Source organism: Protopterus annectens, chromosome 1.part2 (assembly GCF_019279795.1).
Source record: "Protopterus annectens isolate FY-2018-M chromosome 1.part2, PAN1.0, whole genome shotgun sequence".
Taxonomy (NCBI): domain Eukaryota; kingdom Metazoa; phylum Chordata; order Ceratodontiformes; family Protopteridae; genus Protopterus; species Protopterus annectens.
Window position 1 is genome coordinate 879,854,084 of NC_056727.1, and position 17,398 is coordinate 879,871,481.

Genomic DNA, 17,398 nt, shown 5'->3' on the forward strand with positions numbered 1-17,398 from the left:
GAAGGAGCTATCGTGACAAAGAAGGGGGTCGAGCTCCCCCCGGAGGGGGCGGAGGCAGGAGCACTCCCATCTGCAGTTGGGACTGGAGGAATCTTCTCATCATCTGGTCCAAATCTGCATCTGTGAGACTTCTCGTAGATCTCGTCGAGGCCACCAAGGCGGGGCGGGAGTGTCGCCTCGATGACCTCGAAGGAGATCGGGACTCCTCCTCCTGAGGACCCGGTGAAAAGCACGGGGACCGGATCCGACAAGGAGGAGAACCAGAAGACCTGGAGGGAGAAGACCGCTTATCCAGGGGGGCCGAAGCGGAGACCTCCGTCCGCCGCTTGTGGTGCTTCTCCCTCCTCCTTTCTTTCCTAGCCTGCCTCTCCTCCGAGCCTAAGGCGGGAGGTTGAGTCCCGGCCAGGGGGAGGGAAGCAGGAGTGGCAGCCGCTGCGGGAGCTACAGAAGGACCGGAGGTAGAAGCTGAGTCCGGAGGCAGAAGACCCGCCAGAATCAGCTTAGACCTCTGGTCCTTAAGTGCCCTGGGGTTGAACGCTGCACAAATGGTACAACCAGAGGACAGGTGTTCAACCCAAAGGCACAATACACACAGAGTGTGGCCATCCGCTGGGGACAGCTTATGGCCACACTCGGTGCACTTAGAAAACATTATCTTTGGGGCCTCAGACATACTCAAGAAAGTAACTCACACACACAAGGCCCCAAATACACACACACAACACTGACGGAACCACGAAGGAAGGGGGAGGATAACTAGAAATAAAATAAACTAAGAGCGTTTAGACTAAAATGGGGGCTAAACATACTTTCACACCAAAGATTAAAGAAAAGTTGTAAAAAGTAAAATTTTTTCTCACAAAGAGAACGAGAACGCCAGGAGACTCTGGATCAAGCTGCTGAACGAAACCGCGGCAAACTAGATCTGGGGTCAGTCAGGGTTGGCAGGGGATTATGGGTAGGGGGAGGAGCTTGGAGCTCGGATCTAAAGCTGTTGAAAACTGCCGGCTCGGATCCGAGGTCAGATCCGATTTCCCAAAGGTTGCTGCACAAATGAAGTTAACTACTTCAGATATAATGTTTTTTTTATTTTATGACATATACTATAAACAGCAGACAGGGGTTGCCATGGGCACCCCTGTAGCAAATACCTACGCTAACATAGTTATGAATTTCTGGGAGACGAAAGTAATATTTAATAATCATAATACTAACTAAAGATAAAGTTGTTTTTTCTAATAGGTTCTTTGATGACGTCTTATGTAGGATGGATCTTTGATAGAGTTAAAAGAATTTATAGATTATCTACACACTACTACAGAGTTTCTGAAATTTAAGAAAAATATTCAATATCGTAGTACCTATTTTCTGGACATTACTTTAAAAAAAGTAACAGGAAAGCTAGATACTATGCTTTTTAATAAACAAGTTAAAAAGACCACATACCTAGCTAGAGACAGCATGCATCCTAACTACGTTTGATAATAATATGTTTAATCAAATGGTAAGAGCCAGTCAATTAAATACTCAGAGTGAGATGCTACATGAACAATTAGAACAGATGACCACTGATTTTCAAAAAAGGGGATACTGCAGAAAATAGGCAATTTCCCTAAAACTGTTGCTATTAGCTGAGAGGAACTCTAAATATGCACCTATTTTTTCAAACAAACTCAAACATGATAATACTGTTATAAAAAAGAAGACAGATAATAAATGTAGATATATTCTGACATATGATCAAAACACACTATCTATAAAGGAGGTGATTATTACGCACTGTCTCATACTTTCACAAATCCCAGAACTACAAGATATTAGTATAGACAGACCCTATTTCACATATACAAAATGTGCAAATCTGAAAAATAAGCTTTGCTATAGGGAACAACATACATATAATATACAACATTCAAATAAAAAGGGAACATACAAGTGTAACCAGTGTTCACTATGCAGGTTTATTTTTACTGATTATAGTTTCGTTGACCCTGTTAGAAAAATAGTATTTAGTCTATAGGTGTTTGGAAACTGTTGCACTAAAAATTTAATATATATGGCTAGATGTACGAAGCGTGTCTCATTCTAAATTGGTATGACAAATCAGATGCTTAAAAATCGCATTAGTAGTCATATGTCTGAAATAAAGAGAAGGATTCCCACAAATTCTTTATATAAACATATATTGGAGAATGACACCACACACTGTTTTAAATTTTGTATTCTTGAAAGGGTTAATGATCCTTGGGGGGGGTTGACCTTACAAACCACAAGGAAAGATGTGAAAAAGTACAGTTATGTACCTACCATAAATGTAGATGTCCGAGAGGCATGCATCTGCAGTCCTTACAAATTGGTTGTCCTGTCGTCAGGCAGCCCTTCGGTCGGCCGGATTCCAAAGTCTGGGTCTGGCCTCGGCTGATGTCGCACTTCACCCGAAGTCATAGCTGCAGTTCTTCAGGTATAAAGGTATCAGCCGACGCCATTTTCCTCAGTGTTTCTTGCCCCAGATGCCAGGTGCCCTCTAGGAAGGCTAAATTTAGATAAATGCAAATGGTTCCAAATAGTAGAGAGCAAACCAAAAATAAGCATGTATGTACATATATACAAACAAATACACCATAATAGATTCCCCCAGCTAGCTACAAGATGGGCAAATACCCTACGAGTACCACAGAGGGGAAGGAGGGTGGGTAATCCTGACTGCAGATGCATGCCTCTCGGACATCTACATTTATGGTAGGTACAAAACTGTACTATGTCCTTCAAGGATGCATCTGCAGTCCTTACAAATGGGTAGAATACCATAGCCAAACTGGGGGAGGAGTAATAAGATTATGGTGTAGTTAAGATCCCTTGCAAAACAGCAGTGGCAAAACCTGCTCGGGATCTGGAGTATAAGGGTAGATTATAATGCTTGGCAAATGTATGCACGGAGCTCCAAGTAGCAGCCTCTAAAATGTCTTTGGTAGCCACTCCTCGTAAAAAAGCTGTGGTAGTGGCTGTAGCTCTTGTAGAGTGAGGTCTGATGTTTTCTGGAGTTTTCTTCCCATGGTGAGAGTAACAAAATCTAATGCAATTTCCTATCCACTTAGAGATTGTCTGTTTTGAAATTGCTTTTCCTTCCATTCCTGTTGCATATGCTACCAGTAGCTGGTCAGTTTTTCTATTGCTCTTGGTCCTGTCCAGGTAGTAACGCAATTGTCTATGTACATCTAAGGTATGCAACAGTCTTTCTCCCTTGTTCTGTGGGTTGGGAAAGAATGTAGGTAGGTGGATAGCTTGGTTTAAAGATACCCTGGAGACCACCTTTGGCATAAAAGTAGGATTAGTTCTCATGGACACTCTATCTTGATGGAAGATAAGGAAGGGCTGTACTGCCATTAATGCCTGTAGTTCAGAAACCCTTCTTGCTGAAGTGACTGCAAGCAGGAAAGCAGTCTTCCATGATAAGTACTGTAATTTTGCTGTTGCTGCTGGCTCGAAAGGAGGGAGTGTCAACTTTTCTAACACAAAGTTCAAGTCCCATGCGGGCAATGGTGGCTTCCTAGGTGGCTTTACATTTTTAATTCCTCTCAGAAACTGCCTGAGCAGAGGATGTGAGAAGACTGGAGGGTCCATGTTGTATTCTGCTGAAATAGCTGATGCATGAATCTTAATGGAAGAATAGGACAGGCCATTGTGGAAGAGCTCTGCCAAGTATTCCAGGATGTTAGCTATGTTTACCAGTGACACATTTTCTCCTTTTGCTGCACTCCAAATGAGGTATCTTTTCCATTTTGCTGAATAATTTTTTCTTGTTGAGGGTCTGCGAGCCTCCAAGATAATGTCTTTAACCCTTTGAGATAAATCTGGGTTATTTTGTCTTATGCACGTTCCAGGCAGCCAGCTGCAGTGTTTTTAGGTTTGGATGCAGGGTTTTGAAGTTGTTCTGTGTTAACAGTAAGGGAACTAGGGGCAGAGGCCATATTTGTTCCCGAGACATACTCCTCAGTAATGGGTACCAATGCTGCCTTGGCCAGTCTGGAGCTATCAGGATGATCCTTGGACGGTCTTTGATCTTCAATAGCACCTTGTGCATCAAAGGAAGAGGTGGGAATGCATATGCTGTCAGGTTTTGCCAACTGAAGGATAGGGAGTCCACCGTCCAAGCAAGTGGGTGGTATGCCCTCGTGCAGAATTTTTTCAATTGGTAGTTGTGTGGAGATGCAAATAAGTCTACTTCTGGTAGTCCCCATTTCCCTGTAATGGTTTTGAAGATGTCTGGATGCAGCATCCATTCGTGGGCATCCGTGGTAGTTCTGCTTAGGATGTCTGCCAGTATATTTTCTTTTCCTGGTACAAATATTGCTTGTAACTGAATGTTGAAGCTCAGGGCCACATTCCAGAGGTCCATTGCCATCCGGCATAGAGGGTATGAATGCGTGCCTCCTTGTTTGTTGATGTACCACATAACTGTGGTGTTGTCCGTCCTTATCAGCAATTGACCCTGTCGAAGAAATGGTCTGAATGTCTGAATTGCCAGTTTTACTGCCAGCATCTCCTTTTGATTTATGTGCAGGTGCAGCTGGTCTTGAGTCCATAAACCTTGTATGCAGTTGTCCAACATGTGTGCCCCCCAACCGAGGTCTGAGGCGTCCGTTGTGATGGTCTGGCTTGGTTGAGGTCTGTGGAAGGGCAGTCCTTTGTTCGATTGACAGGCCTGAGCCCACCATTGGAATTCTTACTTCAGGCATGGAATTACTGGAATTCGGGTTTCTAGGCTGTGCTTGTGCTGAGACCATAAACTCCTTAGGTACCACTGTAACTTACTCATATGTAGTCTGGCATGTGGAATCAATATTATGCAGGATGCCATGTAACCCAGGGCTTGCAGGACTTTTCTTGCTGTTAGCTGGTTCTGCTTTGTTAATGCCATGAAGTAGAGAGGGAGGTGCTTCTGTTTTTCTGCTGTTAGGAATGCCATTTGGTTTGATGTGTCCAGCTCTGCACCCAAGAAGGTTATCCTTTGGGATGGTATCAGTCTTGACTTTTTTATATTGACTGTGTATCCTAGGGCTTGCAGTAGATAAATGACCTTTTTCAAATCTTTTGTTAATTTGTTTTTGTTGTCCGCTTGTAACAGGCAGTCGTCCAGGTAAGGGTAAATTTGAATTCCCTGAAGTCTGCAATGAGCCATTACTGATGCCAGGCATTTCGTGAATACTCTGGGCGCAGTAGATAAGCCAAAGGGCAATGCTGAGAATTGATAATGCTCTGATCCTGCAAGAAATCTGAGGTATCTTCTGCAATTTGGTCGTATGGGGACGTGCAGGTATGCCTCCTTGAGATCTAGAGTTACCAGCCAAAACTCCTTGCCCAGCATGGGAAGAAGCTGCTGTAGGGTCAGCATTTTGAATTTTGGAACAATGAGGTATGTGTTTAGAGCGGACAGGTCTAGAATAGGTCTCCATTGGTTTTCTTTTCTTGGTACCAGGAAGAGTCTGGAGTAAAATCATTGCCCCTGTTCCATAGACGGTACCCTTTCTATAGCTCTCATGCTTAGTAAGTGATTTATTTGTTGTAGAGCTTCTGTTTTCTGATTTGGAGGTAGGTTTGGCATTCCTCTCTTCCTTGGTAGAATATGGAAGTGAAACCTGTAACCTTGGTCTATTGTCTGTAAAATCCATTTGTCTCCTGTGATGTAGTGCCAGTTTACTGAAAATAAGGCTAGCTTTCCGCCTAAGGGTGCTTCTAGTTGTTCCCTGGTAGGCGGTGCCAGAGCCAAGTCACTGTGATTGTCCTGTGGAAGTGGTGGTGGCTGGATCTGTGGCAGTACCTCGCTGGTTGTTAGTCTGCCATTGACGTCCCCTGTAGGCACCTCTGGATTGACCCCTGCCTCTTGAGCGCCTGTTCCTGCCTCTCTGGGCTCTGGAGGTGTCTGGAAAAGACCAATTCTTGGAAGGCCAGTTCCTACTAAACCTTGGAGGCTGGACCTGCAAGAAATCCTTGACTGTCTGGACAGATTTTGCTTTCTCCTCCACCTTCTTCAGCACCTGCTGTGCCGGGGAGCCAAACAAATTGAGCTTATCCATAGGAGCATCTTGGAGCCTTGATTTAACATGGTCTGGTAAGGACTGTTCTTTTAACCATGCATGCCTTCTGATCACTGTACCAGTCATAGCTGATCTAAAAGAAGCCTCCAGTGCATCATAGCCGCATTTTAAGGAATGATTACTGACCTGCTGAATGTTATGTACCATTTCCTGAACAGATTTTTTGTCTAATGGTTCATCCGAGGACAGTTTTTTAGTTAACTGATCTAACATAAATTCCTGATACTGAATCATGTGGAATTGACAGTTTAAGGCCCTAGCTGAAAGAGTAGCGGAAGTGTAAACTTTTTTACCCCATCTCTCTAAGGCCCTAGATTCCCTTTCAGAGGGGAGTTGGTTTTTGGCAGAGGTAGCTGCTACAGCCTTGGGTCCCTGGGAGATAGTTTCAGGATCTGCAAAAGGAGCCTTATACAAATGATAATGTGTGTCCGGAACCCTGTAGTACCTATCGGGCTTAGCAGGGGCCGGGGGAAGAGAATCAGGAGCAGTACAAGCATCATTAAATGCATCATCCACAACAGTAAGTACTGGAGGAATGGCTAAAGGCCTATGCTGTGGCAAATGCAAAAGGTTCTAAGCCTTTTCCTAGAGTCTGAAAAATCCTGGCCCTGCCATTGAAATTGTTCCCTCATAGCATGCAAGGTTTCCCCAAAGAAAATTCCTCAGGCGGAGAGGCAGAAGGAATGGACTCTTCTGCATCAGAGTCCTCATAAGGAGAATAAGGGCCCTCTGGAGGATTTGTATTATCTGAATCATCAGAGGAGTCATCTGAAGAAACTGGCTCAGGGGTTCTGCTCTAGGCCTCTTCTCTGGAGGTGGGTGAGAGGCCCTGTCTGGGTGGGGTTGGGATCCCCTGATCAAAGAAATGAGATCCTCTGCTAGACTAAGCATTTGAGAACTAGAGCTAGGCCTGTGAGAGGGGGTCTTAGCAGGCACAGTTTTGGTAGATTTTGCTGCTTTAGCCCTGGCAAAAGCCTTAATCGACATGGATGCAGGGGGCCTAGCAGCTCCACGTGCAGGAGTAGAAATATCTAAAGGAATAGTATCAGATAAATCCTGTGAACCTGCAAGAGCAGGTGGGATTTCAGTAGCAGATTCAGCCATGCTGGATGAGGCCTCGGTAGGAGGCAAGTTTTCGGCCGAAAGAAGAACCGTGGACTCTGTTTCAGCCGAAACCTAGACACTCGCGGTTGGCTTAACCGTGGTTTCGGCCGAAACCGCGGACCGCGAGTGTCAGTCCTTTTCCTTGCGCTTTTTAGTCATTTGCGTAGTCGGAGTTTCCGACGGCATAATGTAAGCAAAAGCGGAGCCGAAAAACTCCTCAGCAATTTCCGACAGACGTCTAAGCGTCCGTCGGTTGAAAGAAGCACAGGCTAGACAAGCTGCTACGTCGTGGTCTGGGCCTAAGCAAGGTAGGCAGTAAGAGTGGAAATCTTTATGAGGTATTTGTTTCCCACAAGTTAAACAGTTATTCACTTTTTCTGACATCGGCTGAGGCAAGAAAGAGTCCCCAACGGGGTACTTAGCTTTTTAGAAGTCTTCGGTAGTAGTAATCTCTGGTTCTGACCGACCGGCACTTGCGAACAGCTTCTGCTTCGGGCGCCACGCGGCAAGAAAGACTGAGGAAAATGGCGTCGGCTGATACCTTTATACCCGAAGAACTGCAGCTATGACGTCGGGTGAAGTGCGACATCAGCCGAGGCCAGACCCAGACTTTGGAATCCGGCCGACCGAAGGGCTGCCTGACGACAGGACAACCCATTTGTAAGGACTGCAGATGCATCCTTGAAGGACATCGTGGATTCTGTATTTTAGAGCTTCATTGCCACCTGGCCTTAATGAGGTTTATTCCCTACGACCAGAACTAATATTTTTACATAATTGTATTAAATGAATGCCTTTCATATTAATTATATGAGATGAATTTTTTAAAGTTTTTCTAAAGTTAATAAAATGTTTATACATATTTTATAGAATGAAGTTTTACATGTCAGTTCACTTTAAGATTTGATATATTGCATCACTGAATGAATACAAAAAAAGGTGCTTGATAAGTTATAAGATGTAGCCTGATGAAGCAGACTGTTGTCTGTGAAACTACTTTTGTTTTTTCTTTGTACTAGCGAAAATAAACAAACTACTTTGGATTTTATACAGTTTCATTGTTTTGGCGCATTTCTTGTTCTTTTACTATTTGTTATTACTGCAGCACCAATTTATTGGTAGGATTCTTCGTTTTCTACTGTGCAGATGTCAGCATTTTCCAGGGTTAAGAATGCTTGCAATGACTGCAGTTTAATGTTTAGACTCCTAGCATTTAGCAGCATGCCCTTTAATTTGTGTTTTGTTGAAATTTTTATGCTGGTAGTTTTAACCTCATCACTTTTCCCAAAAAAGGCACTGTGGGGGAGGCAACAGCCTTTGCCAGAAGCCTTTGCCATAGACTGGTAATAGACTAACTTCCCTTGTGGGCCATTTTAAACCAAACCAGTTACCCTATATGAGAATCAAACCCTGTACCTTGTGTCTAAGGTATAAATCTTAACCATTATGCTAACCTCTCACCCTTATGCCAAACAGGAATAGCCTTAATTATCTGTGCAAACTGCAAGTCACACTCTCAGGAGTTCTTCAAGATTATCCAGAGCCTTCTTAAACAGATGGGGTGGAATTGGGGCAGATGAGATGAACTGGTGAAAGTCCAAAAATTTAATATGGCAAGAAAGTAAGCATTCTTACATCTGTTCAAAGCTTTGCACTCTGTCAGGTGGTAAAGTTGATTTTCCCTGGAACTATGCTGGACTGAAAAGCTAATGTAGGAGTCGGTACTAGTGTGCCTGTTTAACTGCTTCCCCCATTTAGGGAAGGGCTTATACAGGGTATCCACATTCTTTGAGTTGAATAGTGTCAGTGTGCCTCTAGGCTGCTCAGACTGTATCCTAAATGACTGGATCTATGTTGGGGGATATAAAGTGCGGCTTCACATAAGCCAAATTACATAAGGAATTTCATTTTTTGGGGGGCTGCAGTCTAAACTCTAAACTTTCTTTCATAAACATGAGGGATCCTTTGAAGAAGAGGCTTTTTTAGGGTATGGAATATATCTGCCTGCCCAACAGACAATGGCCTTGGGATCTTCTGACTCCTCAAAGGAGCCAGAATGTAAAGAAGACCCATGCTGCTCACCCATCAATGGCAGTAAGCTCATATGTGGTACTGTGGAAGGCCAGCACAAAGAATGGGTAAAGCCACACTAGGTGCAAACTGTATGGGGGCACAGTCAGAAGAAGGTGACTGGTATCGCATTAGGGTTGAATTCTGAAGCTCCTTAAAGCTTCATGTGTGGCAGTCTGCAGGCATAAACTGTAGCCTCTACTTGCTACAAATGCAGCAAGCAATTTGCTACAATTTACAAAGAATAGCAGTTTTTTTTTTTGTTTTTTTTTGCAATGAAGCACAGGTACAATAAACTGTAGTGTCTGCTTGCTAAAATGTAGCAAACAGTTTGCTACAGTTTAAAAAGATACGACTTTTTTTCACTGAAGTCCTTTAGCACCCATGCATGGCAAGAATTATCAACTGTAACAAGAATCAGTTTTTTTTTTTTTTTTTTGGCCCTCGGTGTATGGTTGCAAGGGGGGTGCCAGATTGAGGGATGGCCCTGGGCATTAGAATGGCTACTTACATCTCTGCTAGCATGTAACTGATGACAGCATAACAGCCAACAGTAGCATGTGTTATAGAAGGAGTCTGTGAAAGGCCTACCATAGGCTTTTGACCATGGTCCCTAAGCATGCAGTCCAACTCTCAGGACTCAAGTACTCATCGGATGGCTAGCCCTTCAAACACCCAAAAGACTCACTCTTTACTCCCATGGATTTCAGCCAGCCAGCTCATTTGCTCACCTGGGAGTCAGACTCGGACAACAGTGTTATCAACTGTTGCGAGGGTGGGATTTTTTTATGTTTTTAAGTCCCCCTCCCAGCAGTTTGTGCATTACAGTATAGATGCTACCACACATTGCACGATTCCTGGCAGAGCAGTGCATTGCCTGCAGTTTATGCATGCCAGCCTCCTTACTGCAAGGAGGTATTAAACCTGCACTCCAGCAAGCATCACCAATGCAACAAGCTGAGTCCCAAGATAGGTGGGTCAACACTGGCCGCTCACTCCCAACCCCCTGACCGGTCCCCTCCAGCACTCCTGTCACTAGCTGAATATGGGTCAGCTGGGAGCACAGTATAGGCTTTTTCATTTTGTACCATGGCAAACATCAGCTTTATGTCTGGCCTGTGACATAAGCCACTATGTCGAACAACTAGAAGGACCCAACGCCTTCCAAACTAATTCCTTGGGGGTGGGGCTGCCCCAGGAGGACAGCCTACAGTCCTCAGTACTACTCACAGGTGCCTCAGTGACTCAAGGGACCAGTGCCGTGTTCAGGCTGCTTGAACTCTAGCTCCAGCCAACTGGTCAGATGTCATATGGTAAAGAGCCCCACAATGCACCTTCCCAAGGTTGGAGCTAGACACAGTCATCCTACAGCATCTCCATCTTATGCCTCAGTAGAGAACTAGAGGATGGGTGTGGGTTAAGTCTTTTGTAGCCAATGACAATCTCAGTAACTAAAAGGAGTAGGGACTAACTGATACTGAGTCACCTTCTTAAGGGTCAAAGCCTGAGCTATACTTCAGGTGCTCAACCTTGTGGTGATGTTCCACTACCTGGAGCTAAATATAAAACACTTCCACTGGACCCCACACCCATGACAAGCATTCCACAACCACCATCTTCTTGGTCACAAAGTCGACCAAAAATGTCTCTTGATGGTGCATTCAAATGACAGGACCAAATTTCTGACATGTGAGTCAATTATCTATGTGCTGCTCTTCCCCAAGATAATAAAGGCAACTTATACAGGTCTGAAGCTGATAATTTAATAGTCATATAATGACTCACTGTGACATTTTTAAGCCCCTGAAGACAGAACTTCAGAAAATACAGTAGGAACCATAATCCAAATTGTGGGAGCAAAAAAGAACTGGTTGGATCAAGATAAAGCTGCTGGCATACTACACTATGGCATGCATTACTAAGGGTGTACAAATGTCCCCAAAACATGGACTTTTGTTTTTACTGAATGGTGCTTGATGGAAAAGATGACTGCAACCAAGAATCCAAAGACTTTTATCAATGTTAGGGCAATAAAATATAATATATACTTTTTTAGGGAAAAAAAGGACACAGATTTAAACTGCCTAGGAAAGAGATGAATTCCTAAGTGCATGTTCATCCTGTGAGCAGTCCTCTGCAACTCCTAGTCATATCTTCCTTTTCTAGAAGAGACTTAAAATCACAAATATCATACTTTGCACAGTTGAAGCAAGTTTTCTTGGAACTAGGACCCGTCCTTGGTGGAGGAGGTACAGTATATCCTGTGAGGCACAAAGTTGAGCAGAAGAGTTGAGTAGATCCTTTCCTCTGATATGCAGTCTGCCCCTTCTGAAGAATCTTCTTACACCCAGAGCAAGATACTCGAACAGCTGTACTGGGAACAGAAGGCAGTGTTTTACCTGTGCCCAAAGATGCAACAGTAACAGGTGACTGATGCTGCAAGTCTGCCGGCAAATGTGATGCTGGAAAGAAAAGGAAAAAAAACAGAGCTAACAACCTGACTTTTTACCAGCAGTTAAATCACAAGAAAAGCTACTTTCCTTCTAGGAAATCTTGTTTACTACATAACCAGAAGTTGCCTTAATTTAATATTGTCAACATGCCTCAAACACTATGCTGTCACCAAAGACATCAAGATACCACAACAGCATTTCCTAGTAGCATTTGCAGAGTACAAATTACTATTACTATCTGGAGGCTTCGCATCAATCACTCAAAATACAAAATGTGAAATGTGCACCACTGTGCTTAGCTCATACAACAACAGACACCCATAAATTAAGAAGGGAATGAGATGGATCATAGTTATGCTGATTTGAGAAGCTAGTGTATCTTCAAAAGTGCTACTTGTGCTCCTCTAAGCCACATAGTCCAGCAGTATCAAACGTTGACAACAACTGAACAGGAAGGCTACACTCTGAGTAACAGACCTATTTAACCTACTCTTACTAAACTCATCAATTTTATATTCCCCTGACTCACTCTCAGTTCACTGCTTAACATACTGAAGGTTAATGCTGTACTTGGAAGTGGCACAATTTAATGAATTTTCTTGGTTTGGAAAACATAACTGTCATAACACCACAAGAACTCTTCTACACATTAGCACTTTATGCAGCAGTCAAAATGCCCTTTCCCTGTGGGCACATCATATTACTATAGCTGTAAGATCCACAACAACTGCCTTCAAGTCATGGAAAGGAACACTTGACGACACCAAATTATTTTGTATATTAATATTTGAAAACAAATGGACTGAGGACCTGTGTCACACAGCAGAAACAATCATGTCAACAATGTACATCAAAAAAATACAGCTATTAGGAATTTACCATAAATTCAGATGTTCAGGTAGCTCCACTGTTGCAGTCCTCACATTTGGGATATCCTGCCTGCAGGTAGCCCATGGCCAGAAAAATATCTGGGGCTTCATCTTAAGCCCTTCCACCAAGACATTTAGTATGTCATTGGCATTAACAGTGCATCAGCTAATGCCACCTTCAGATTTTTCAACTCAGACAAAGGCTAGAGAAAAGAAATCACCACTGCCCCAATGGACCAGACTGTACAACGCTAAATGATCTCAGTCCACCCCAAGGACTCTAATCCCTCTCTCCAGATGACAGGCAATGAAGGGATGGGGGGCAGCGGGAAGATGAGAGGGAAAGCGAACTGCTTCTGCTTCGGGCACCACGAGGCAAGAAAGACTGATGTAATGGCGTCGGCTGCATGTTTGATACCTCTGACGACCTGACGTAATGAAAGAGGAGACAGCAACCGACGTAGGACCCAAGACTTTGTTAATCAGGCTTTGGGGAAAAACATGTACCCGTGAATTATCACATAGGTGGCAGTACACTAAACACTGAAAGTGTGATAACAGACTTAGGGACACAGGTGGACAGTGGTCTCACCTTCGATAACCACATAACCACAGCAGTCAGGAAATTCTTCTATGTGGCACACCTCATCACCAAGGGCTTTTCATCCAGAAAAAAGGAGGTTACTGTCCCACTGTACTCATCCCTCATTAGACGCATTATAGAATACAACGCCCCATTTGGTATGTACCTCTCAAGACACTACAACAACTGGAAAGGCCGCAGAAATACCTCACTAAAAGAATCACAGGCCTAAAGCAGATACCCTACGCTGACCGCCTTAAAAAACTCCAGCTATACTCTGTTGCATATCGTCTGCTCAGATGTGATCTCTGCTTAACATACAAGGCCATGTCAAACCCAGAGCTGTTGGACATGCTACACTTAAAGAAATCCCAATCCCTCAGAGCCACACGCTCCAGGGATCTAAACCTTGTCATCACAATCAACAAAACATGCTGGAGGGATAGGTTCCTTATCCAGAGACTCCCCAGACTCTGGAATAGACTACCCATACATGTCAAGCAGAGTGCCTCTTTGGCCCTCTTCAAAAGGAACCTTGACGACTGGATGGGAGAAAGTAAATTCACCCCAGCGATCACGTCAGTTGCCCTGCTAGACACGGGTCCAGGAAGTAAATAGTGTGGGAAGAAATAGCCAGGGAACTGTTATGGCTAGGCTTGTATAGGCCCTAGGGCCAATAGCCTAGTACCAACCTATGAACCTATAAATGTATGTGACCTTGCCCAGGTCGCTGCTGCACAGATAACCATCCAATGAAACCCTAGACCAAAAAGCAGCAGAAGTTGCTATAGATCTGGTACAATGAACAGAACCAGGCGGGGACAGACCTTTGTCCTTATAGACTTGCAGTATACATTGTGTATTCCATCTAGCTAAGGAGACCTTGGATATGGCTTTGCCCAAAAAGGGTCTAGAAAAGGACACGAACAACTGGTCAAACTTACGAAAGGGTTTAGTTCTATGTAAACAGAAACTAAGCTGTCTATGAATATCTAGCAAATGCAGTTTATATTCACTCTTGTTCTGAAAATTTGGAAAGAAAACAGGCAGGTTAATCGTCTGACTAATATTTGCTTCAAAGGAAACTTTCGGTAAGAAGGAAGGGTTCGAGCGGAGCGAGACCCTGTCTTTATGAAAGATAAAGTAAGGAGGCACAGCAGACAAAGCTTGAATCTCAGAAACTCTCCTGGCCGAAGTAATGACCACTAGGAAATATGTCTTCCAGGATAAGAATTTCAAATCTACTGACGCTGCTGGTTCAAAAGGGGGAGCAACTAACGCCTGCAGAACTAGGGTAAGGTCCCAAGGAGGGACTGAGTCCTTAACCAGAGGGTGTAAAAGAAAGGTGCCTTTCAGAAAAGCTTTACACAGTCTCAAAGATGCCAGAGCATTCATATTTTTGCAGACATGAAAATTAGAGACGGCCACCAGTTGCACTTTTATAGTGGAGGAACTAGCCCCTTGTTGGAAAATATTGGACAAAAACTCCAACACTGCATGAACCGGGGGCTGTAAAGGGATCTAGGTTCCTTTGAGAAGCCCAAATAGAGAAGCATTTCCATTTGCTTCGATAAAACTTCCTAGTGGAAGATTTGTGGAATGCCGCCAGAATAGTCTTTACTGAAGATGACAGACCGGGAGTCCTAGCAATCAGGTGAACTGGAGCAACCAAGCAGTCAGCTTGAGGCTGTCCAGGTCGGGCGGACAGATGCCGGAGGGATGAGAGATGAGATCCGGGCAAGGATCCAGAATCCGAGGAGGAGTCAGAACATGAGATCAGAGGAAGGGGAACCACACCTGACGAGGCCAGAATGGGGCAATGAGGATCACTTTGCACCCCAGTCGGCAAGCTTTCTGAAGAAACTTCGGAATGAGAGGTAGCAGGGGGTAAGCATACAGTAACTCAGGAGGCCAAGCATGGACGAGAGCATCTCTGGGGAAGTTTCCTGGTGAGGGGATCAGAGCGAAGAACTCGCTGCACTTCCCGTTGGAAGGAGCTGAAAAGAGATCGCAGCAAGGCTGACCACATGCAAGGAAGATCTCCTCCACTATCGATTGTTTCAGAGACCACTCGCATGGCATTAGAATAGCCCGACTCAGTCTGTCCACTAAAATGTTGGAGCATCCCGGGATGTGCGTTGCAATTAGAAACCGACTGGTGGAGATCGCCCACTCCCGCACTCTCACAGCCTCGCGACAGAAAGGGTAAGATCTGGTTCCCCTTGTTTGTTGATGTACCAGACAGCAGATATGTTGTCTGACTGAATTGCAATCGTCCCCGGGAGAAGAACAGCGTGAAAGGCTTGCAACGCTAAAAGCACTGCCCTCATCTCCAGAACACTGATATGCAATCTGGTCTCGGTGTGGGACCACGTGTCTTGGACCATCCTTCCCAAACAGTGCCCCCTCCACCCGAGTTGGGAGGCATCCGTGGTCACTGTGGCTTGGGCTGTGGGTGCTATGAACACCCTGTCAAGATTTCCGGTGATTGGAGCCGCTAGAAAAAAGACATCATGCAGGCTCTGCTGATTCAAATTGGATAGTCCATGGGGAGGCCTAACCAAGACCACTGCACTGCCAAGGATTACTGAAGCACCCTCATGTGAAAGCGCGCACAGGGAAGGATTGAGATTGCTGCGGACATGGAGTCTAGGGCTCGGAGAACATCGCTTGCCACTGGCAGCCTGGGGCCAAGGATCACCAAAACATGGGCTCGTAGGCTCTGGACCCTGTCGCGAGTTAGAAAGACTTTCAATTGCAGAGTGTCCAGCCGTGCTTCTATAAATTCCAAGGTCTGTGTCGGATTCAAGTGGGACTTGGAGATGCTGACGGTAAACCCTAGGTTGGCTGCAAGATGCAGGAAGGAGTCTCTAGCTATGCAAAAACAACGCTTGGTGGCAGCAGCAAGGAGCCAATAGTCTAGGTAAGGAAAAGTACAGTTTTTGTACCTACCATAAATGTAGATGTTTGAGTGTTCACCCTGCTGCAGTCATCACACTTGGGTTATCCTGCAGTCAGGCGGTCCCGCAGTCGGCCTGAGTTCCAAAGTCTTGGTCCGGCGGCGGCTGCTGTCACTTCTTCCCTGACGTCAGTGCGCCAGGGGTATATAAGAGGCATCTGACGCCATTTTCTTCAGTTTTTCTTGCCCCAGATGTCAGGTGCCCCCAATAGGTAGGCAATATATATATATATATATATATATATATATATATATATATATATATATATAGCTATATAAAAATAAAACAATACCTTCAGGCACAAGCAAATACACCACAGAGGTTGTATAGGATAGAGTGGTATAGATAAGTTCAGCTAGTTCAGAGGGGATGGAGGGAGGGTAACCTGGACTGCAGCAGGGTGAACACTTGAACATCTACATTTATGGTAGGTACAAAACTGTACTATGTTCATCGTGTTACCCTGCTGCAGTCATCACACTTGGGTTGAATCCCAAAGCTATGGATGGGTGGTGGAGTTAAACTGGGTTAGAAGAAGCTAGTAGGCCCTGCAAAACTGCAGTGGCAAAACCATCTCTAGTCTTAGAATATAGAGGTAAGTGATAGTGTTTGGTGAAGGTGTGCACTGAACTCCAAGTTGCAGCTTCCAGAATATCCTTGGTTGGCACTCCCCTGAGAAAGGCTGCTGATGTAGCTGTAGCCCTGGTGGAGTGGGACCTAATGTTAGCAGGTACCGGTTTCCCATGATGCGTGTAGCAGAAAAGTACAGTTTTGTACCTACCATAAATGTAGATGTCCGAACTGGATAGCATCTGCAGTCATAACAACTGGGTTGTCCTGTCGTCAGGCAGCCCTGCAGTCGGCCGGATTCCAAAGTCCGGGTCCGGCTTCGGCTGATGTCGCACTTCACCCGACGTCATCTCTGCTGGTCTCCGGGTATAAAAGCATCAGCCGACGCCATTTTCTTCAGTGTTTCTTGCCCCAGATGCCAGTTGCCCTTCCTGGAAGGCGAAATTTTGGATAAATGCCAATGTTTCCAAAAGGATAGAAGGCAAACTCAGAAAATAAGGATGTATGTACATATATACAAACAAATACACCATAAGAGACTCCCCCCACTAGCTAGCTATTAGGAGGGTAAATACCCTAGGAGTACCACAGAGGGGAAGGCGGGAGGGTAATCCTGACTGCAGATGCTATCCAGTTCGGACATCTACATTTATGGTAGGTACAAAACTGTACTATGTCCTTCATGGATGCATCT

General features: G+C 44.7%; 1 protein-coding gene across 9 annotated transcripts in view; it reads right to left on the reverse strand.

Moving 5' to 3' along the window:
- Positions 1 to 17,398, reverse strand: part of ZMYM4 (zinc finger MYM-type containing 4) — a 3,261,850-nt gene that overhangs the window by 2,122,548 nt on the left and 1,121,904 nt on the right. For all 9 annotated transcript variants that reach the window (XM_044059341.1, XM_044059348.1, XM_044059366.1 and 6 more), the window contains one exon: positions 11,464 to 11,731. In XM_044059341.1, the coding sequence (XP_043915276.1) occupies positions 11,464 to 11,731 (268 nt within the window). The remainder of the gene's footprint in view (positions 1 to 11,463; positions 11,732 to 17,398) is intronic.